Source organism: Rhincodon typus, chromosome 4 (genome assembly GCF_021869965.1).
Source record: "Rhincodon typus isolate 14 chromosome 4, sRhiTyp1.1, whole genome shotgun sequence".
NCBI lineage: Eukaryota > Metazoa > Chordata > Chondrichthyes > Orectolobiformes > Rhincodontidae > Rhincodon > Rhincodon typus.
Window position 1 is genome coordinate 68,335,430 of NC_063335.1, and position 24,427 is coordinate 68,359,856.

The 24,427-nt window shown below is 38.8% G+C and overlaps 1 protein-coding gene across 2 annotated transcripts in view; it reads right to left on the minus strand.

The window, feature by feature from the left end:
- Positions 1-9,064: 9,064 nt before the first annotated feature.
- The window catches only part of LOC109931878 (dystrobrevin alpha-like), a 111,425-nt gene continuing 96,062 nt past the window's right edge, over positions 9,065-24,427 (minus strand). The window contains exons 8-9 of one of the 2 annotated variants that reach the window (XR_007261862.1): positions 19,169-19,293; positions 9,065-9,148 (exon numbers count right to left, since the gene is read on the minus strand). Coding sequence is in view for 1 of the 2 variants with exons in the window: in XM_048595454.1 (XP_048451411.1) it covers positions 19,165-19,293 (129 nt within the window). In the remaining variant the exon portion in view is untranslated. Of the gene's footprint in view, positions 9,149-19,164; positions 19,294-24,427 lie in introns of those variants that run through there. The other variant, XM_048595454.1, reaches the window with a different exon arrangement.

A 24,427-nucleotide genomic window follows, 5' to 3' on the forward strand; every position in this document is an offset into this window, starting at 1 on the left:
CAGACCAATTACATGATTACATGCTGAGGTTTTTCTATCATCTGACATGTATGATGTGTTTTACAGAACAGCACTACATCTTTATAAAGTCTTGGCCATGTAAAATACCTGTTTTTCAATGCCTGTGTTTTCCATATTCCTTCATGTCATGCTGTGCTAATTTCATGTGCTACTTCAAACATCTCAGAACACCCTTCCAGTCATCATCCACAGATCTAAGAGGATATCTTCATTCCCTAGCAGGACTCCATTTTTAATATAACATCACACTGGAAATCATTCAAGCTTTAGTGTAAGCTTCAGTTCTAAGTTACGTGACTCTGGATCTGCTTCCTGAGCCTCAATTAACAAAGACATGCCAAGAACTTCTTTTTAACTATTCTCATTTTTAAACAGTTACAGCTACCCTAACATATACTTGTACTATTCCAGCGACATCTGGTAATGGATTTTGTTTGGCCATTGCTCTCATCATTACACGCACACATGATGGAAAATATTCGGAACCTGTTCTTACAACTGTTCCATTTCTTTAAACTCAACTGGACTTTTCGTGATTATAGGTGAAGCTATGAATTTCACTCCTGACAAATCGCTCCCCAGGCATTCTATCAATTCCGTCCACAGGTAATTTTGTAACTTCCACAATTGCTACTAGCCCAGATAATCTGAGGAGCGGGCTTTTGACAGCGGAGTGGAGTGGGCTGGTAAAGCCCAGAGTGGGACTGCAATAGCAGAGAAGGAAAAGTTGGACTGTCTGGATTTTTTTTAGTGTATTTTACTATATTATTAACGAGAATGGCACCAATTCATGGCAACCGTATAAACTTTTCACTGTATTTTATATTGAATATACATGACAATAAATGATTCCATTCAATTCAATTCAACAAGTTACAATTTTGTACTTTGTACAATAGGACTGGAATATACTCTTCGCCTATTCCATTTACCAACACTTTGGTTTTTATTGAACTGTCTGAAGGGGAACTAAATCCTTCTAAAGAAAGAGAGTTATTTAAAGTTTTTGAGAAGATTTGTAGTTTGGGTTGTGGATGAGATTGCAGACTTGCTCGCCGAGCCGGTATGTTTGACTAAAGCAATTACACAACTCAGGAGATATCAGCAAGACAGATTAGCAAAAAATGAAGCCAGAGGGATTGAACATGCCCTGCTTCTATGGACTCCCTAAGGTACACAGCCAGGGGTCCCCCTCAGACCCATTGTCTCACTATCAGCATATAGACTAGCCAAAGAACAACAATGGAAACTGAAATACTTAGTTGACAACACTACCCGTTCCATCCACTCCTCCCAAGAATTCCTCAACATCATCAAAAACATCAGAATGGAAGAGGACAAGATTATGACATCCTTTGACGTAACAGCACTATTTATGTCCATAAATATCGACCTAGCCAAAGAAACAATTGCCACACTGCTGGACGAATCATGAAAGCAGGCACCCATGACACCAACAGCATAAACAAGTACAGCACCCTCAAACTGGTGGATCTGTGCCTCACAACCCACTTCACCTTCAACGACCATATTTTAAACAAATCAACGGAACACCAATGGGATCCCCGATATCAGGACTGATTGCAGAAGTGGTAATGTGAAAGTTAGAACGAACAGTGCCACCCACTATACAACTCAAACTCTGGGTCTGCTATGTAGATGACACCTTTGTGATTATCAAATGCACAAGACTAGAAGAAACCCACCGACACATAAACATCATCCTCACCAGAATAAAATTCACAAAAGAAGAAGAGAATGATAACTGATGACCCTTCCTAGATGAAATGGTAAAACGTAAGAACGATGGGAAATTCCAGACTAGCATTTACAGAAAGACCACACATACGGACCAGATACTTAATTACACCAGCAACCACCCATAAATGGAGCTGCATCAGGACATTATTCAAACAAGCTACAACATACTGCTGCAACCCAGAACTGAGCAAAGTAAAACAGGTACACTTATATGGAGTTTTTAAAAGGAATGGAAAACCAAAAAGCACAATCCGGTGTTACCTCTGCAACAGACCACAACAAGTAGACACAACATGGCCAGACACACTAGTCACCCTATTTACATCAGAGACATATCACAGATGACCACAAGACTACTCAGACCCCTAGGTATCAGGGTAGCCAACAAACCAACAACGACCTGCGACAACTACTGACGAATGTAAAGGATCCCACACCCACAGCTAATACAACTCATGTAATATACAAAGTACCATGCAAGGACTGTGGGAAATATTATTGACAATAAGGATACATGAACACCAACTAGCCACCAAGAGACATGACCAATTCTCACTGGTCTCAACACACATGGAAAAAGAAGGACACGAATTTGACTGGGATAACACATCCATGTAGCGCAAGCCAAACAGAGATATGCCAGGGAATTCCTGGAGGCCTGGCATTCCAACCGGAACTCCATCAATAAACACATTGAACTGGACTCGATACACAAACCACTGAAAGACAGAACCGGAAGTGATGCCAACCACCCCAGCAAACCGAGGCATATAAATAACAAGCGGGACAGAACACCAACGCTTCACCGGAGGTGCACGGATGATGTTACCTAGCAGGGTGACGAAATGTCTGCAATCAAACACACTGGCTCATCGAGCAAGTCGACAACCGCAAAAGAGTTGTGTCCCCTGTGTTCCAAATTATAGTTATGGGCTTGGATGCTTGCTTTGAAGAAAAATAATAGGTAGTCTTCCCTTTAGTGAGTGAGTAGACCATGGTTCTCAATACAATTTTAACAAAATAATAATGTTATTAAGATAATAATGCATCACAGAAAACCAGTTTGTGTGATATTAAGGAGATACTAGGAACTGCCGATGCTGGAGAATCTGAGATAACAAGATGTAGAGCTGGATGAACACAGCAGGCCAAGTAGCATCAGAGGAGCAGGAAAGCTGACTATCCACCTCCCCCTTTCTCCCTATTTATTTCAGAATCCCCTAAAAACGCCCTCGACCATGTCTCTCGCATTTCCCACAACTCATCCCTCACATCCCCTCCCTGCAATAACAACCAAAACAGGATTTGCCTCGTCCTCACGTACCACCCCACCAACCTCCGGATCCAACGCATCATGCTCCAACACTTCCACCATCTGCAATCCGACCCCACCACCAAAGACATTTTTCCCTCCCCACCCTTATCTGCTTTCCGGAGGGACCACTCTCTCCATGACTCCCTTGACTGCTCCACACTCCCCACCAGCCCCACCACGCCCGGCACTTTTCCCTGCAACCGCAGGAAGTGCTACACCTGCCCCTACACCTCCCCCCTCAATCCCATCCCAGGCCCTAAGAAGACCTTCCACATCAAACAGATGTTCACCTGCACATCTGCTAATGTGGTATACTGTATCCGTTGTTCCCGTTGTTCCCGTTGTGGCCTCCTCTACATCGGGGAAACCAAATGGAGGCTTGGGGACTACTTTGTGGAACACCTACGATCAGTTCGCAACAAACAACTGCACCTCCCAATCGCGAACCATTTCAACTCCCCCTCCCACTCCATGAACGACATATCCGTCCTGGGCCTCCTGCAGTGCCACAACGATGCCACCCAAAGGTTGCAGGAACAGCATCTCATATTTCGCGTGGGAACCCTGCAGCCCAATGGTATCAATGTGGACTTCACAAGTTTCAAAATCTCCCCTCCCCCGACCGCATCCCAAAACCAGCCCAGCTTGTATCCACCTCCCTAACCTGTCCTCCCATCTATCCAGTCCTCCCACCTCAAGCCCCACCCCCATCTCCTACCTACTAGCCTCATCCCGCCTCCTTGACCTGTCCATCCTCCCTGGACCGACCTATCCCCTCCCCAACTCACCACCTACACTCACCTTTGCTGGCTCCAACCCCGCCTCCTTGACCTGTCTGTCTCCTCTCCACCTATCTTCTCCTTTATCCATCTTCTATCCGCCTCCCCCTTTATCCCTATTTATTTCAGAATCCCCTTCCCTTCCCCCATTTATAAAGAAGGGTCTAGACCCGAAATGTTTCCTGCTCCTCTGATGCTGCTTGGCCTGCTGTGTTCATCCAGCTCTACACCTTGTTATCTATGTGTGATATTAAAATGTTTTATAAAGATACTAACATCAAATAATGGTTGGGTGAAATCTGTCTTTTTCAAAAGAGATGATTGGATTAGTTTCTAGAATTCAGATAAAATGTTCTTATGACAAAGAATTAAAACTTCACAATATTAAATATGGTTAGATATGTTTATTTTTAGATGCTTTTAGTTTAAAGTATAAAATTACACTTAGACTAATTTAATAAAAGCATCAGTTAAAAGCAAATAAGAGCAATACGAAAACTTTGAAGCAAATTTCTGGATACAAGCAAGCAACAAATCCTTCCTCCACAGCCAGACCAAATGGGAGATGGTTAGGGTGCCCAACACATGCTCAGAGCTGGTCCATTGTTTGTTCTTCTAACCTGCCAACCTTGGCTTCTGTCAATGTCCATTCCCACCTCATGCTTGATTCAGAAGCTGATGACTCTGAATCCAGCCTGTCCCTACCACTCCATGTCAAGTGTAGCACAGGCAAGCACTGCTGAGCAAGAGGTGGGACTCTGAAGCTGGGAGGGGGCCCAACTCTCAATCCTGTCTTAAAGATGAAAATCTGCCCTTTGTCTCTGTTTGGTCAAATGTAGAATTGCAACAACTTCTAGACAAATGGAGATCTAGCAGAAAATAAAACTGGGGTCTATGATCAGGAATTCTTCTACACTGGACATTCTCTGACAAAATGTGCATTTTAAAAAAAATGTCAGCATGTGTGTGACGATGATGTTGCTTTAAGAGGTTATTATGTCCTTTATTTTAAAGAGAAGTTGTAAGGCAAAGGCATTGAGAAGTCATGGGTAATATAAACAGCTTGGGAGACCTTGGGTATTTTTTTTTTAATGCAGCCTGAATAGGTGTGGCCAGTTCTCTCAGATCAGGATTTCTGGGTTTTGGCTTTTCAGTGGCATTAGAAGTTGTTGTAGTCTCAACAGGGTTGGAAGCTTCAGTAAATGCCTCCTGGCTGCTACTTTCTCTGAATTTTCTCTTGATGCTTCTTCATCCTGGATTGGAGAACTACATGTGAGAATCTGTGTCTATGTTTGCCTTGTTGCCAAGGGCTGTGTTTATGGGATTTTACTATAATCAGCACAGTTAATCAGTATTAGTTACTGTATATTCTTGCGGTCGAATTTTCCAATAGGGTTAAATTATTCTAAGTTCTTCTTTCTTTTGTTTGTATTTTGTTTGTATTTGTAGTTTAAAAAAATTGCATTTTTGTTTAATGTCAAATACTTTGACAGTCACATTGCATCTAGAACACAACACCTCACATTTGCCTGTAAAGTAAGAAAAAATTAGGGTATAGGCTACCTTCTTAAAATATTTTGAGAGTCCATTACAAGTGAAAGAGTTAAATATTGCTGTCAAATAAAGAAAAATAAATTGATTGAGGCTCATCTGGAGTACCATGTCCAGTTCTGGTCACCCTGTTATAGAAAGGATATTCATCAAGCTGGAGAGGATTCAGAAGAGATTTACCAGAATGTTGCTGGTTATAAAGAGAGGCTAGATAAGCTGGGACTTTTTTCACTGAAGTGTAGATGATTGAGGGGTGACCTTATAGAGGTTTATAAAGTTATGAGGGATACAGATAAGGTGAATGGCAGGCATCTTTTTCCTTAGGGTGGAGGATTTCAAGACGAGAGGACATATTTTTAAAATGAGAGGAGAAAGATTTAAAAAGGACATGAGGGGAAACATTTTTAGACAGAGAGTGATTTTTGTGTGGAATGAACTTCCAGAGGAATTGATGGATGCGAGTATAGTTACAATATTTAAAAGACATTCAGACAAGTACGTGAATAAGAAAGGTTTGGAGGAATATGGGCCAAGCGCAGGCAGGTGGGACTAGCTTACTTTACAGTTATGGTTGGCAAGGACAAGTTGGACCAAAGGGTCTATTTCCTTGCTGTATGACTCTATGACTGGCTTGGCACACATGCCTGATTCATTTCATGACACGTGCAACTCAAAAGGTGGTGTATTAACGTTTAACCTAGCTATTTTTGAGTTTTATTTTATTTTTTCCCTAAGCATTCATTACCCTGAGAAGAATTTGTGAACTAGGTGGGAGGCAACCAGAAAATTCTGAGCACAGAATTAAATAATCATGAACAGGCCCCCAACACATTGTGCACTTTATATGACTTTTAACCTGTCCAATTAGTCATTATCACAGTCTCAGTAACACAATGACTATTACCAGTAATAGAAAATCCAAAATAGACTAATCTTCTGCACACACATAGATAAATTAATTCATACAGTACAGACAAACATTAGTTATAACAAAAACAAAGTTGCTGGAAACACTCAGCAAGTCTGGCAGCATCTGTGGAGGAGAAAACAGAGTTAACGTTTCGGGTCCGGTGACCCTTCCTCAGAGTCAACATTAGTTATATTTTATCACAATGACGGAAATTCAGTATGACATTACAGCTTCCCACCCGTTACACTTCCTTCCACCCTCTTCCATTAAGCAGAAGATACAAAAGTTTGAAAACAATGTACCAACAGACTTAAGGAAGGCTTCTTCCCCACTATTATCAGACTTATGAATGCACCTCTTATATATTAGAGTTGATCTTTCTCTGCAAATTCTCTGTAGCTGTAACACTATATTCTGTACTCTGTTATATTAACCTGATGTACTTACCTAAGATATGACTTGTCTGGTTAGCATGCAAAACAGTACTTTTCACTGTATCTCGGTGCATGTGACAATAATAAATCAAATCAAAAGCAAAAAAACAATTGCACAGCAAACAGACAGAAAATATCAGAATGATCTACTAACTTATCTGCAACTTTCCATTCAGCAGTTTGGATCTTCACTTGTTACCCAACATTAACTTGTAAACGTATTCCCCCATTCCAAGAGCATGATGATATGTATAAGGCCCTTTAAAGACAGGGCTGAACCATAATTTTCCAAAAATAATGGACTGAGTTGTGATTTCCGGTTTAATGCAGATGAGACAAAGGTGTGTGACCAACCCACCCATAGGATGAAAGGTGGTTGTTTCAATATTATGATGAGGTTCCTTGTCTTTGTTTTAGTAATTATTCCAGTTTTAGTCATAGGAGGCCAGGATTCCTAGCCTCAGCAAACTCAGTAGATCAAAGGAGATGGGTCGGTGTGAACTGAGGACAGCAATGTCCTTTACAGCACAGCTTGCAGGCCTTACAGCACAGCTTGCAGGCCAGGAAGACCAATCTGGCCTAACAAGCTACCCTGTACAAGCAAACCTGGACCAGCACATAAATGCTGTGGCTACAAGAGTAAATCAGAGGATGTGGCAAGAGAACTTATCTCCCGACTGGCAAAGACTTACCTCCACAAAGCACAAGCCAGGGATGTGATGGTAATACACCAAACTTGCCTGAATGAGTGTAACTCTAAAGACACTAAAGGAGTTCAATTGTATTCGGGACAAAACGGCCTATTTGATTGACATCCTATTCACATTCATATGCATTCATCCCCTGTACCATGGTCACACAGCAGCTGCAATGTACAAGGTGCAGGCTAACAGTTCTCTAAATTTGAAAACCAAAACACGAAACCTCTGTCACTAAGATAGTCAATGTTATATTGAATCTCTTAAAGTTACACACTCTCCTGACTTGGAAATATAATCATTGAGCACTGATTAGTGCTCAGTTATTATATTAGATGGCCCTCCTGAACACGACAGTGCAAGTACTTTCATCTCAGATTGCAGCAGTTACCTCTCATGGACAGTTAGAGGGAGTGTAAATGATGACATTCCACAAATGAATAAGTGAAGTAAAAGGCAGGCACGTTATTTAAATAAGATGTACATATCATTTAAGCAAATAGTACAAATAGATTCCAGTCACACAATATTTGTCCGTTGAGAGACAGAATTAAGAAATACAGCAAACAGACAGATCTGTTTTCTAACAATATCGTTGAGAATGCCATCATTGTCATCTTGATATAACATGATGTGATGCCTGGGTATCAATCACTTGTGGTTGGCATAGGATGTTGCCACCAATCTCTTTCTTACGATAGTGTAAGGGTTTTCTCATTGTCAGTGTTGAAGGATGAAGCAGAAAAAGCTCTTGTCCTTGATAACAAGATGTGGTTTACTACATCTCAAATAACTATATACATGTTGCATTAATTCTTAAGCATATTAACTATTACTAACAACAGGAGGACATGTGTGTTTCCATGAAGATCTTAGGCCAACTGCCCTAAGCTGCCTGACATATACTCCAAGTTGCATGCTATGTCAGAGTGGGTGGAGATTCCTCTTAACTCATTGATTAACCCTTTCATATCCATGACCTTGGGATCAGTTTAGCTTGGTTAGCTGGATGGCTGGTTTGCAATCAGAGTTACGTCAACAGCATGCATTCAATTCCCACGCTGGCTGAGGTTACTATAAATGGCTCTCCTTTTCAACCTTTCCCCTCACCTGAGGTGTGATGATTTTCAGGTTAAACCACCATCAGGTATCTCTCTAATGAGAGAGTGGCTCTATGGTCCTCTAGGACTTGACAACTTTACCTTTGTTCATGATCTAATACAAGAGTGCTGGCTGTTTGAGAAATCTTAAATGGTGAATGGGAAGTAATTTTCCTGTTTTCAAAAATTCAAGCTATATTAAGCTGTACCAACTTAGGTCCATGATGTTCCACTGTGAATTTACACAGTGACATAGTTATGGTTAAATACAAACAGGGCTGGATTTTATGGCCATTGGCGTTTACCCCCACCCATTCCAATAAAAAATAGGTATAAAGGGTAATGCAATTGTAACTAAAAAATGTTTACTACAAAAGAGAATTAGTCAGTAGTATTTAATCCAAAGAGATTTGATTAGTTTTGCTCTAAATGAATATTCTAATTGCTTTCATTTTATTCTTACCTTTTCAAGATGCATAGAACAGACTGACTTACCTCTTATTAGGGCTGGGGCTTCCTGAGGTAATTACTGTATGGGAGAACATTGTATCATTCATGTTAGGAGGAGGTCTTGAAGGCCTAAGAAGGCACAGAAACCATGGTTTGTAATGATATTTTAGCAATATCTAATAGTACATTTGCAATGCTCACACCACTCAATGATACTGTTACAAAGTACAACTTTCTGCAAGACAGATTAAAAATTTATCCATAGCTAGCCAGTTTGAAGTGACAAATAGGAATTCACTACTCACAATTTGAAAAGTCAGCAAAATGCTTAAGATGGTCTACCATTTTTTTTTACCCTAAAGTTTGTTCTGAAGGATTGAATATGATTTTATCATCAATAAATAAGTACACTATGCATATATGAGGAATTAAGTTTAATATGGTATTCATTTATCTGCTATTTAAATGTTTTAACATCTCATTCAAAATGATGGGCAAAGGAGTGTCACTGGGCGTTACTATTCGAAATTCTACAAAAAGGCTGGAATCAAAGAACTATGCAGCACAGAAATTGGCCATTTGATTCATTGTGCCAATGCTGGACTTTTAAAAGAACAGTTCAATCAATTCCAATGCCATTTCTCTCTGAAGCTTTGTAACTTTCTCTCCTTCAAGTATTTATCCAATTTGCTTTTGAAAGTTATTGATTCTGCTTCCACAAATATTTCAGGCAATGTTTTCCAGATCATAAAACCCTGCCTCTTTTTTGTTTGCCAATCACCTTAAATCTGTGTGGTATGATTATGGGCTTTTGTGCCACTCGAGAAAACTTTTCCTTATTTGCTCTAACAAAATCTTTCATGACCTCGAACACCTCTATTAATTCTCCACTCAACTTTTTTTGCTTTAGGAGAATTACTCCAGTTTCTCTAGGCTTGCCCTGTAATTGAAGTCCCACAGTCTGATCCATTCTCAGAAATCTCCTGTACATCCTAAGGTCTTAACATCTATCTGAATGTTGATTCCAACTGCATTTCAACTGAATTAATAAATCTATTCGTTGAATATTTCCCACATTTTCCAGCTTTTGTTTTCATTATTTTATTACCATTCAGTAAGTCTTTCTCTGATGGAAATTCCTCTGATGGCAGTCTCAAGTGCTACACCATTAGGGTATAATTGCCATTAGATTTATTTTAAAAATTACTAAGTCTGTGTGTACATTACAATGTTGACATTGTATTAAAGACAAAATTACTAAAACTAATTACATGTTTAGACAGTAACTCTGACAGCATTACCAAGTAGGATCTTATAATGAGAGCATTAGAAGGAGGCATCATGATGGAGTTGTTTGTACTTCCTAAGGATGCATGCATTTTATTCTCTTTTGATTGTGAAAATTTTGTTTAGAGCATAACAGTAAAAAGAGCCAACCAATACCGGTATGGAGTTTTTATGTCTCATAAGATGTTCAGGCTAAATGCAAATTATCATGAGGCGATCATTTTGACTTTGGCATATATACAATCTGCAGCTTGGTCAAACAGTGGTGCTGGAGAATGAAAGCCGAGAGGGAGAAGAGACTGAGGAGTAAGGAAGAAACCTGTCATTTGCAGCCACCAGCTCTCACAGGATTTTAAAAGCTTTTAACTAATATTCTTTAGGAAAGCAAATTTGTCATCTCTACTTGGTCTGGCCTAGATGTGATTCTAGACCCACAGCTATATGGTTGACTGTTAAACGGCTTCTTAAATGGCCTATGAAGTCTCTAGGTTCATGGAGTTCATGGAAAATTAGGGATAGGCAAAAAAAAAATAGAAAATAAAATGTATACTTTAAAGGACAGTAAAGAGGCTGGTTATGCACCCAGTGACTGGGTACGAATGGCCTGCAGTCAGAGCAGTGGGAAGTACTAGACTCAGATGCTAGAACAAACTATAGTAAATGGCTGATGGGTAAGCACATTGAATTGCTTAGTACATCAGAAGGTCTTACTAGTAAAGAACCTACTAGCACTGTCAAAGCGCGTGGAAGAATCTGGCTCCTACTAAGCATGGACAGAAAACAATATTTCCAGCCTAGAAGTGGTGGCCAACTCCACGGTAACACCTACGGACTCAACCATCATGCCACATTTGATGGCCAATTTCTCGACTTCCCATGCAGAACAGTCAGAAACAATCCAACAGCTGAATGTTGCAGGGGAAGCTGAGTCTGAAGTCATGAAATCACACTTTGCTGTCAAGCACGCCAAGAACTGCTATCACGCAGTCTCAGACTCCTACCACCATGGCTTTGGGCATCTATTCTCAAAGGGGATTATATGGGAAGGTCATAAAAAATATAAAATCACAAAATTATAATTATTGTTCCATAGTGAAAGATCCCATCTAATGGCCAGGTAGAGAATGGACCTAAATTTCATAAACACAAGTAATTCAACAGCCAAGATTGCTGATCAGTTATCGGGATCAAAACTGGGGAAATGTAAGAATAGTTTGACCCATAATAAAACCATGTTTGGAACTGGTGTATGGTTAACATACTTGAATGATGTATGTAATGGAAAGTGACTCAGGATTGGGAAATTGCCTGTTAACAGTCAACAATACACATACTGTTACTGGAATTAAAGGCTTGTAGAAGAAGTCATCACAATTTTGCAGTTGAGAAGTTACAATCTCGTTAAAAAAATTACTTCAAATCGCCTTAAAAATTGAAGTTTCTCATTTCTACTTCAGCTGCGAGAGAAGACAACCAATAAGAGAACACAAACATTTGCAGGTGGACATCTTCCTGATCTTGTGCAGCAAGAATTTCAAAATTCCTCAAGGAAGTAAGACCATAGTGGGAAGTTGGGGGTAGAGAAGTAGGACCACTGCTCTAGCTTAGGATTATCAGTACCCATTGGTTGACCTTTCTCCTCAATTTGTTTGCTCATTCACAGAAAAATATATATGCCAAATTTATAATGTTGCTCATTCAACTGCAAATTGTAAATAAAGGCTGATCAGAAGGATCTCTGCATTCCATATCTTCTGATTCACTGTAGAAATTCACGAAAGCTCCTCAGACAGCAACTTCCATGCCCACCTCTATTACCATCTGGAAGGACAAGGGGCAGCAAATACAGGGGAATACCAACACCTGCAATCTCCCCTCCTAGTCTCTCGCCATTCTGACTTGGAAATATGCTTAAAAATGGCTAAGAGATAAAAAGCATTAAGTAATAGTTTATGGCCATTTCTCAAACTGGAGTGTGGAGCAGTGTTTTCCTTGGATTGCTTTAGGGACTACTGCTCTTTTTGATAATATATTAATGACCTGTACTTGGATGTACTACGCAGTTTCAAAAGTGATACAAAAAATTGCAAGTACAATAAAGAATGATGAAGACAGTAATAAGCTTCAGGACAGCATGAGCAGACTGGTGAAATGAGCAGTAATTTAACAGAGAAGTGTGAAATGATACAGTTTGGAATGAAGAATGAGGAAAGTTAACATGAATAAAGTAGTAAAATTTTAAAGGAGCATAGGGGCAGATAGAAATTATGCACAAGTCATTGAAAGCAGGCCATAAAAAAACATATGGGATCCAGAGCAAAAGCAAATAGGGCAAGTCTAAAAGCTACGCTAATCCTTCACTACTTAAGTATCAGAGAAACTATTGTATTCCATTTTGGAAACCTAGTTTTAAGAGGGTAATCAGGACCTTGCTTGGAAAGGATACAGAAGAGATTTAGCCCGGAGGAACTTCAGTTATGTGCAAAGACTGAAGTAGTTGGGTTGTTCTGCTTAGAGCAAAGAACATTGGGGAGAATTGGCAAAGGTGCTCAAAATCATTAATATTTTCATAACATAAACAAAGAAAACACATTTCCAGTAGCCTAAGATTGGTAACTAAAGGGGACAGATTTAAGGTGATTGGCAACAATGAGTTGTTAAGATGTGGATGCGATTGCTAGAAGGACGGTGAAAGCAGTATCAGTAAAAACATTCCAAAAGGGATCTGGGTCTGATTCCAGTCTTGGGTGACTGTCTGTGTAGAGTTTGTACATTTTCCCCATGTCTGCGTGAGTTTCCAATGGGGGTGCTCCTGTTTCCTCCCATAGTCCAAAGATGTGCAGGTCAGGTGAATTGGCCATGTTAAATTGCCCATAGTGTTCAGGGCTGTGCAGATTTAGGTGGATTAGCTATGGGGATAGGATAGGGGGTTGGGTCTGCATAGGATACTGTTCACAGGGTTGGTGTAAACTTGATGGACCGAATGGCCTGCTTCCGCTCTATAGGAATTCCATGATTCTAAAAATACTTTTATAAAATTATAGGGCTGTGGAGAAAGAGCAGGGGAGTGGAATTAATTGAACATCTTTATCAAAGGATGACCACAGGCACAACGGGAAAAATGGCCTTTGTCTGTACTTTAATATTATACAATTTTATGATTGGGTGTAACTGATACTTAGGAAGCTGACCTCTTGACCTCTTAATTTTTGAGTAGGAAAGGGAGTAAATACTTCAGACTTTTATTAAGATGACAAAAATTATAACAGTTATGAAACATTAAATCTGTTCCCTTGTTAGCAAATCCAACTGCAGACTTTCCATTGTACATTTCAATTCAAATAGGAAATTCAAACAAACAGGAAATTACAAATTTCTCATAATTGGAATGCAGAATATTTTTAATTCTGAATAATCATGATTATACAATAATTAAAGATGCGGCTTTCTTTAAACTACCTTAAAGACAAAACCATTGAAGGTTGGTTCAATGATTTTTCAGGTTGGGTATCAAAACAAACTGCACTTTTGTCTAAGTGTGATACAAAAACTTGTAATTATAGTAAGCAACGATGAAGACAGTAAAGTCTAAAATAGGTTTGAATATAGTATTTTTTTTGCATAATAAACTATTGATTACATAAGTGACTGCAAGCACAATAACCGTGAAGGATTTGATAGACAACCAACAAGTTACAATGGTCAGGGGCGGCAGGGGAGACTGGAAAGTTAAGTAGAGGTGAAATGGTTACAAAGTGCCTGTTACTTTTCTGCCCCCATTGTATTTGCCAATGTTGGGGAAGGTGGTAGAAGGCATTCCGGTCCAACAGCCAACTGAGGCCCTTAAGAGACCAATTAAAGGCTTCTACTCATAAATGCTAGCATTTTAACAATAGTAAGGGGACTCGCTATCACATGAGAAGGCTATCTGTTAAACCCTGAAAGCTTCCATGTGTGTTCAGGGGCAGGGTCCTTCTGGCTGGGCACTCTGTGGCCCAAGGAGATGCCTAGGAGCAATTCCTTCACAAACTACTCCCTCTCTACTTGTTGAAACCTCCCTAATAATCCCCAGTGAATAGAACTCCACTTATTGCAGCGCTGCTTTGGTATTGCTCATGCCTCTGAGCCAGGAGGACCAGGTTCAAGTCCCATATGCTCTAGTGGTGTGTCATACATCTCTTAACAGGTTGATTAGGAAAATATTTAGAACTACACTCACTTGACGAGGGCAGCATTCATGCTGTTTCTCCGGATTGAGTGCAATCCCAGCAGTAGCCACTGCTTCTAGCATTATTGCTGGGACTAAAGAGCTACTGGCATTCACCGACCATCAGATCTTGAAGGAGGGATCTCGTCTCCTAAATTGGCCCATTGGCAGATCATTAGCTGCTCAGCACTCATGAGATCCAGACATAGTTCCCACAGATGGCTGAAGTAGGATTACCCCTGACTTTTCCGCTCATGTACATTGCCCTAGAAGCTTCCTGGCCACTATTTTATGTTTAGTCTCATTAGTGCTTGCTATATCTTTACACTACACCACCACTGAAGATTGTATCTTAGTTTTTATTTATTCTAGAAAACACAAATAAAATATTAAGACAATGCTTACCCATACTCATTTCTGTGCAGCAACAAAGGCAAAGACATTGTAAGAAAATGCAAGTAATTAAATACAGAATGTGCCTTTCATTTATAAATTCAATATGTTCACAAACAAATTCCTTTTCCTTAAGAGGTACTGAAGTAGACCAAGTTTCCAACATTACAGCAAAGTTTTGAATAACATGACTAGATTTAATAGTTAACTAAAGTATTAAATTTTCTTTTCTCATTTCAGCCACGTCCTGTTCTGAATTTGAGTAATGTCGATTTTGTTGTGAGTGGTAAAAGAAAGCCTTTTACGCTCATTTCCCATACAGTTACAGTTTTTAACGGATCTGTCATGGGGATTTCTACTCTCCTGGTATCTTTTTGAATTTCCAGCTTCTTCAGATGAACTGTGTAGTTCGTGATCAGGATGGGCAGCAATTAAACTGTTCAGCCAAAAAGAGTAAAGAATCCTCATGGACAGCATATCAGGAAATACATGTTTAATGTTCTAAAACATTAATTTTCATTTCTGAGGGGATCAGACTCCACACTTGTCAAATTAAATTTTCAGGGTCAGAAGTTTTTCCAAGGGTCAGATGACACAAAATACTGTTTTAAACTCAATTGCTCATGAATGATCATGGCTTTTTTTTTTTTTTAAATTGGTCCTTACAGAAAGAATAAGGATAGCTGGTTCAAGTTAATGTCTCATACTGATCTTTGTGTTGATTCCATTGGCAAAGACGACAAGGTATGAACTGTGTAACAAAGTGTCACTGGCAGCAATTCTGGATTTCTGGGTTTAATTGCGCATGAGCGGATACCACAGTTGCTGTCAGTTTTATTCATTAAAGGCAGTGAACGCAAATTATCATTATAATTAGCACAACAAAATCCTGGTAATTTTTCTTAAGATTTTCTAGTGATAATAAGGATCAAAGTATGAGGTTTTTAGCTGAACCTTTGGGCCAAGTAAAATTATTTTGCCTATAAGAATGCTTGAGGCAGAGGTAGAAAATATTTGAATCTTATAAGAGAAATTATAATTTGATGATTAACTCTCAAATAATATTAGTTTAAATGATCCTTTAAGAATAGCAAGTTTTTTTGTTTCATTGTTCACCACAATAGATGGAAAAGTTCTCATGTTACCATTGCTTTTTCAAGAAAACTCAGATATTTATTGGTTCTAATATTGTTTCAGCAAAACTGTCCTACTAATTTAAACTCCATTAGGTTAATATGTTACAAAACACCATCCATTCAATGACAAGTGAGAACAGATGCATTAATTCAGAGCAACCTAACAAGATGTTTGAACAATAAAACCACCCCAAGTTGTCTGAGGAGTGCTTGACAATTGAGCAATTCTGTTCTCTTCCAAAGATCTGGCAATTGATGAGCTATCAGCAGTATGAATCCATTTCTGATCTTTCTTCCCAGATTTAGGAGCACAGGGTTATTTGACACCACATTGATATCATACCCAAGACCAGTTTAATGCAGCAATAGTTAGAAATCAAACCTGAAATATTATTCAGTCATAATGTAGAGTAGCACACAAGAAAATGCAGCTGAATCAAATGGTAAATTCCTTGACGCACACACTATTAGTTCCTTTTTTTTCAAAACATCAATGACAATAAACTTGTTAGAATTTTGAAATGGTCAGTGAATACTGAAAGGTGCATTTAAAAACAGGGACTCAAAAACTAGAAATACTAAAAGGATTTCAAATGTGCTGCATTAGGGAACAGAGCAGGAAAATCAGAGCCTTGTTTATCAATACTCTAGCACAGTTCAGATGACAACATATTATCACACAATGGAAGCAAATTTATACCTGTCACCTACATTTTACATACGTATAAAAACTGTTCCTCTTGTTTTCTACACATTGAGGTATAAAGAGTAAAAACTAATAGAACGACATGGATTAGTTTTTAGAAAAATGTACATCTCATGCATTTTAAAAAGTTTGCTATTATGGCAAAGCTGCAATATAATGATTTATATTAATTATTTTAAAACCTAACCTACAGGTATTGATCACTCATTCATAAATGTTACTCCACTTTCTGGCTGTATCAGGCTGTAGCTTTGCTGTTACCACTCAGTTCAATGTTATCTTTATGTCAGAGGTTGTGAATTCATAAGTCCTATTTCAGAGAATTCAGCACAAAATTATAGGTTGACACTCCAAGATAATATTGAGGGAGTGTTGCATTGTCAAAATATGCTGGCTTTTAGATGAGACGTTAAACTGAGACCTGGTAAGGTCACTCAGGTAGGTGTAAAAGATACCACAATGCTATTGTGAACAGGAGGAAGGGAGCTTGCACCAGAATCCTAGCCAATATTTATCAATCAATTAACTTTACTGAAAGAAAGCTATCGGTTACCATCACATTGTTGATTGTGAAGACTTGCTGTGTGCAGATTTGCTGACATGACTGAACATACATTGCTGTAAAGCTCTTTAGGACATCTGGAGGTTGTGAATGAAACTCTATAAATAGTCTATATGGAGAAACAGTTCTTTATAGAAGTTCTTACTATGTCTTTAATAGAATTGTGGGATGTGTAATTTGTATCCTCAAATTTGCCTGAATAACCTTTATTCCACTTAGTCCTCTGTGATCCTCCTCTAACATAAAGGCAAACAAAGCAATGTTCATTGGGTATCCTGCGCTTAGTCCAGTGAACATTTATGGCGGATAGGAAAAAGTTGGAGCTCTCAAAATAAGTCAGAGGCAGGTTCAGCACTAATCAAAGGAAAATCAAAAATGACTCACGACACTCTTTCAAACTTCAGCAATCATGATCAAAGTTTATGTTCTATTAAGACCTAAAATATCCTCACTTCTGTTAGTTTCAGCTGGCAACAAGTACATGTTATAAATGCTGTGATAAACATCCAAAGCATGAACAGCATAACATGCACTACCTCACCGAGCCTAATTTAGATTTACTTAAATTTGTTCCATGGGAACCAAGTAGAAGGATCACAGGAAAGAATAAACCTAGATGACAAACTTGTGTCCATTATTTTTGGAGCACAAGACTGGTGGAAATGGTTTGTCTTCCAGTTTCCAGATACAGCTGCACCAACTGCAAGCCTCAAATATGTTGATAAAAGTGAGGAATGTTGGATCAATTCTGCTGTCAACCTGAGAATACAAATACTTCCAGAAAAAAAGTGATAATAAACTACGTAAACAAAATTTACTGTTTAATCCCGTTCAACTAGTGGAAACTGATACTTCATTCTTCCTCAGAAATCTAATGGCTCTGCATAAATGTATGTAGGTCAAGAATTGTTCTGTTTCATGATTTAATTAGAAGTATTTTCAGATGGCTTTGAGAAGATTAAATAAAAATTTGAACAATAAAGCAATTCCACATTGAGATGATGTAGTCAAAACAAAAGCAATGGCTCTCACCATTAGCATCAGAATAAATGATGATGTTTAGATTAGACAGAAGTTAAAATAAAGATACACAATTATATTTTAAAAATATATAAAAAAAATTTAACTTCCTAAAAATAACTTTTCAGAGCCAATGAAGGTGCTTAACAGTATTTATTCCCTTTTCCTAACAGCACAGTGGGTGTACTAACAGCTCAAGGGCTGCAGGAGTTCAAGAAGGCAGCATACCACCATCTTCTCAAGGCCAACTGATGATAAGCAATAAATGACAGTCTAATTGGAAATACTGACATCCCATGAACGAACACAAAAGAATTATGAAGTTACTGCACTATAAGAAACTCAGTTACACTTAATTCAACAAGATGACATTTGCCAAGGGTTTACATAGTGAGATTCAAAATGGAAGAATGAACATTTTCATCAATTCAGGTTTCTCATTAATTGCTCTTTGCAGGTACCTCTACATCACACCCTCTGAAGAAGTGTAGAATCACTTGCAGCAAGTTCAGTATTTCCACATTATTCTACACGTACAGCCTCAAAAATTCCCAACTGTTTCAGTGGAGTATTATGTAGGAATGCTGGTAGCTTTGGTGTCATTTACAGTGCAAAACCTGCAGGTTTCCGATGCAAATAGAAAACGTAGATCGTACACAGAGATGCAACGTTGTTACTAAATTTGACAACAATCTAAGTTTTCCTTGTAAATAACATATGTGGAAACAGATCCACTCTACAAAGTGCCTTTCGTTAAGCTGTTGAGAAAATAACCTAAATTGCACAAAATAGCTTAGGAAATTAATTCTTAAAGCCTAAAAGGTCAATATATACTTACACAATGTGTGCCAGATTTAGTGGTTTTTCAGGCTGTTCAGGGTACACTGGGTGCAAAGGTTCACGATTGGAAGCACAGCTTAAGGACTTGCTTAGTGCATTGGTTAGCTTCTTTGCAGGGGATTTCTGGGAATAATGATGGTAAAGGTAACATTGTATAGTATCAAGATATCGAGACAGCACCACAATTTCCAGAAAAAAACTTCTACACTGTGCCATTTGATATGTATTTTATCCTTCTCCTTTCTTCTCCTTCACACCATCATACTGTTTGTGGTCTCCTTTAACTAATAGAAAAGGACGAGAATTTGTAACGCTTTCTTTGGCACATCATCAATGCTGCTCTCTTTTAAAGAGCATTTGCTATCAAACACAATGCATTATAACATTTAGGTAGAATGAGTTTTGCTATTGTTACCACAGTCCACTTGCTGCCTGGACACAGTTGCTGAATTCCAGGATTCAGTCCTCAAAATTAACCCATGATGCAAAATAATTATCACAAATGGCTATGACATCTATTTAAATGCCTCTAATTGTTAACTAGAAGTACAATTATCACATCTGTACTTCATTATAAGCCCCTCTTTCTATATATGCCCCAGTGTTTAATTTACAGAATGATAAACTGTAACAGTACATAAACAACTCCTTAGTCCACTAAGTCTTTGTCGTTATTCTCTCTCCATATGGACTCTAACTATGCTCATTTCACTCTGCTGTTCATGCAGATAGTGGTTTCTTTAAATGGGTCACAAAGAAACGGGATAATAGTTCTGTACTGAAATTATTAGAATGTGATTAGTGGCCAAGAATGCATGATGAGGTTAGGCCAGAGACCAGTCATCATTCAAACTGTTAAAACAGTTGTCATCAAGCGAAAACATTGTTCAATTTTGTCAAATGCAAACATATACTTACACAATATGCAGACGAGTCAAGTTCCTGTAAATTCATTCTATCGATACTTAAATGTCTAGATGATGGACACTTGCATAAGGTTGTAGTAAAATTGTTTATCAAAAATGTTATGAATGATTTTTAATGCCTTTTCACACTTGCCATTGCTACCATAGGATTCATTGGTTCTATCCTGAGTGTGTACTGGATAGTGCCAGAGGTTTGCACAGAAAGTATGAGGAGCCACTTGGATTTGGTGGATTGGCATAGGTTGGCATGGAGGGTTCTTGCGGATGGATGGAAAGGTACAAAGTACATGAGGGCCACAAGGTGAGTAAAAGACAAAGGTCGCCATGGATGGGGAATGGGGAGCATGTGGGAGTGAGAGGAAGTGCAAGGAATGAGACTAGAGGACCTAATATTAAATAGAACAATTGGGACAAAGTATCAGAGTACTGGCGCAGTAAACAACCTGTCTTGGCAGCTCCTCCAAAATTTTTCTGCAGGTGGTAAGCCCAAATTCAGTTACACCTGCCATCCTTCAGAACAAAAGTCTTGCTGTTGCAGGCACTTTCTCCTGATGCAAAGTTGTCAGGCTGGGTAATTTCACAACTTTCACCATCTGCCTGTGCTTTGAAAATCCATCCCTTTGTGTCCTCCTCATAACTTGCTTTCCTATCTTATCTTTGCTTTTTCAGCAAATTTGGTGACAATACAGTTGGTTCCTTCATCTAAGTTATTAATGTCATAATGTATGGTATTGAGCCATTCAAACTAGGAAAGTACAAGTTTGATCCAAGTCTGTGTATTAGTCAACTGATCTGAAGCAGCATTGCAGTTCAGAGAGCTGTATTTGAGTAGTGTTTTTGATTGTGGGGAATAACACTCAGCCCAAGTGTCCATTGTCAACTGCTATCCAATTATTTTTGCTTGAAAATACACGCACCTGGTTATCAGATGGGCACAGCCTTAATCTAAGTAGCAATAATATCAACAGTTGAATAGCCATCCATGAACGAATTTTTGTTATTTCAGTGTGGATTCAGGATGGAACAGGATAAGGGGGAAAAGTATTAGAAGTCACCAAATTAAATGGGAAACTCAAGAGTGATAGCAATATAAATTACAGAAAGTGCCCACTGAGCCTGTGAAAGTGCTGTCTGTTTACTTCAATTTCTCCTAGCTTCCCTAACACCCTTGAACTTTTATTTAGCAAATAATTTAAGAAAAATTTATCAATTATCACTTTATAAGCTACTTGGCATTTGGCTACCATCATTGGTTATGCAGAGGGCTGTTCAGTTTCCTAAGTCTAAACAAGGGCAACTATGAAGATATGAGGAAGAATGTGGCTGTCTAAGATTAGAAAAATGTATTCACATTTTGATGATACATAGGCAATGACTATTAAAAATTAATGCTTGGCTTTTACATCAACATATATTCCTTTAACGCTAAAATACTCAACAGGAAAAGCAAAAGCACCACGGTTTACAAGGGAAGTTAGTGATAGCATTAGATCAAAAGAAGAGATTGCTACAAGATGTTAGAAACCCAAGGTTTGGGAGAATTTTAAAATTCAGCAAAGGAGGCAAGGAGAGAGAGAATATAAATCTAAACTGGCAAGAAACAAAAAGGAATTGTAAAACTCATAAAAGTAGAATGTAAAAGACTAACAGAGGCAAATGTGGGTCCATTTCAGGCAGGGAGAGAAGAATTTATAATAGGGAAAGAGGGAAATAGAATAATAATTACTCTGTATCTGCCTTCCCATTAGATGTCAACCTGTAATGATTAAAATCCAAAAGTCTGGTGAGAATGTGGAACTAAAAAAAAAATAATCTCAGTAAAAAGATGTGTTGGAGAAATTAATGGGACTGCAAATTGACAAACCCCAGGCCTTCATGACCTTCACCATGGAGTGCTGAAAGAAATGGCTATAAAGATTAATGGATGCATTGATAATCATCTATCAAAATTCTATTAATTGGGCAACAGTGCCTGTAGATTGGAAAGTTGCAAATGTAACTTCACCTCACAGAAAGAATGGCGAGAATGTAGGGAACTACAGAACTATTGGCCTGACAGCAGTAGTAGGGAAAATATTATGAATGTGAGTACTACATATTTAGAAAATGATCATCCGATTGGACAGAATAAACATGGATTTATGAAAGGGAAGTCATGTTAGTTAAACCTGATAGAATTATTACAGAATGTTATTAGCAGAGCCAATAAGGGAGAACAAATGAAACTTTTAAAATTATTCATTAAGGGGATGTGAGCTTTTCTGGTTGGGTTGTTATTTACTACACATCTCTAATTGCAACTGAGAAGGTGCTGAAGAGTTGCCTTTTTAAAACACCGATGACAAATAGACATGAGTACATGGGCAATACTGTATAGAGGGAGTTTCAGGATTTTGACACAGTGACAGTAAAGGGACGGTGATATATCTTCAAGTCGTTTGCATGACTTGGAAAGGAACTTGCAGATGACAGTGTTCCACTATATCTGTAGGTCTTGCTCTTCTAAATGGTAGTGGCCATGGTGTACTTGGATTTTCAGAGGGCTCTTGCTGAAATCCCACACAAGATGTTACTAACAAAATTAAAGTACATGAGGTTGGGAGATAACATAAAGACTGCATCTTTTTGATTTTTCTGTTTTGATTACAGACAGAAATGGGAACAGGGCTGTTTTAAAAACCACAGATTGTTGAAAGGATTATTGCACATTTTAAAAGCAAGTCACCTGATGCTCATTTGTAAATGTTGTTTGCACTGAAGTTTGTTCATGCAATGGCAATTTCCATAAACGATCAGTAATTTTCTGGTCATCACTACTGATATAGAGTGAATAACAATGATCAACATTGCAAAGAGAAAGCCTACAGTCCGGCAAACAAATGACACTCACCCTTGATGACAATCAAAGCTACCCACAGACCTTCAGTAGCTGCTCTTACTTTCATTCAGAGTATAATACAAGGGATATTCTCTAAAGTGCATCTGGGCATGTCTTTTAAAACTATCAGACTGAAAAATTATTGTTAAGAATCGCAGGTTTAAACTGGAGTTGTGGGAGGGGGCGTTCTGGCAGTGGGAGCGTTGACAAGCAACCTGTCTCAGCTTCTTCCCATTAAAATTGTTGCTGCCTCTGAATTTCAGCACAGCGTGCAACATTTGCCATACTCCTGGCTGCCTATGTCCACAACAGGAACGGAGCAGTATTTGCTCATTTTCCATGCTATAACTAGCTTTCTGTTCTTGTTCCTCTTTAAAGAAAGCGGAATTAAAATTACAGAAGGGTACTGCTGAGGAGTACTAATATAATTCCAACAACGAAGATGAAGCACTAGAAAGAGTGAGAGTTAGAGATCATGGAAGCAGTGATGAGGGCATTAGAATTGTGGATGGATAGGAGGAGAGACACATGGCTTCATAAGGGGTTAGCTGGTCCTTAAGGACAACCCTTAGAAGGGATTGGAAGCGTGTGGCAGCAAAGTCAATTCCCAGCATCTGTACTTGAGCATCTGGCAGAAATCCCATAAATGTCTAATGATCACATACGGATGATCAAGGTCAGTGGAGATGTCTTTCTATGTCATCCCCTAACCATCACATCATCAGCCTCTCAGCATTCAATGGAGCACACATCTATTACACACCTAGTACACAGGACTAAACCAAACATCCATCTCATCCTCACATACCTATCACTGCTGCCGGCTTCACACCTGTATACTGTTATCTCACCATACTTCCATTAATCAGCTATGATAGGCAGATTACCCAAACATAATTCAACTCAACCACTGGCAGTCTTCCCGCTCCTTTGTAGGACAAGATGATAAAGGATAGAAGGAAATAGAGCAGACAGGAGACAAGAATGCCTGAATATCCTGTGCCCCACGGAAGAGATGGTTCTCTGCATTATGGCTGGCTGCAACAGAGCCTGTCAGATCTAAATTCTTTGAAAACATTCAGAATAGCAGTATGTTACCACCACAGCCCACCTTCTCAACTCCCAGCGCATACTTTTCTTGCAATTAAGCATGAGGATTTCTTTTAGTCATTCCTGGGATGTGGGGATCACTGGCTGGGCTAGCATTTATTGATCTTCCCTTGTGCCCTTGCATGAGTGGTGTGTTTGCCAATTCAGCTAAGTACAAAGTCAAAAATATGTTCTGCTGCTCAGAATTCATCTGAGGACTTTGATGGGTCACTTTACAGGAGAAAACTGAAGAGTTTGTACACCAAAAGGCAGGGTGCATTGGCTAGCACATCAGACAGTCTCTCATTCTCAAGCTAAATTAAGGGATCTGGATCCAAGTTGACAGAGGGAAGAGCTTCCCCCT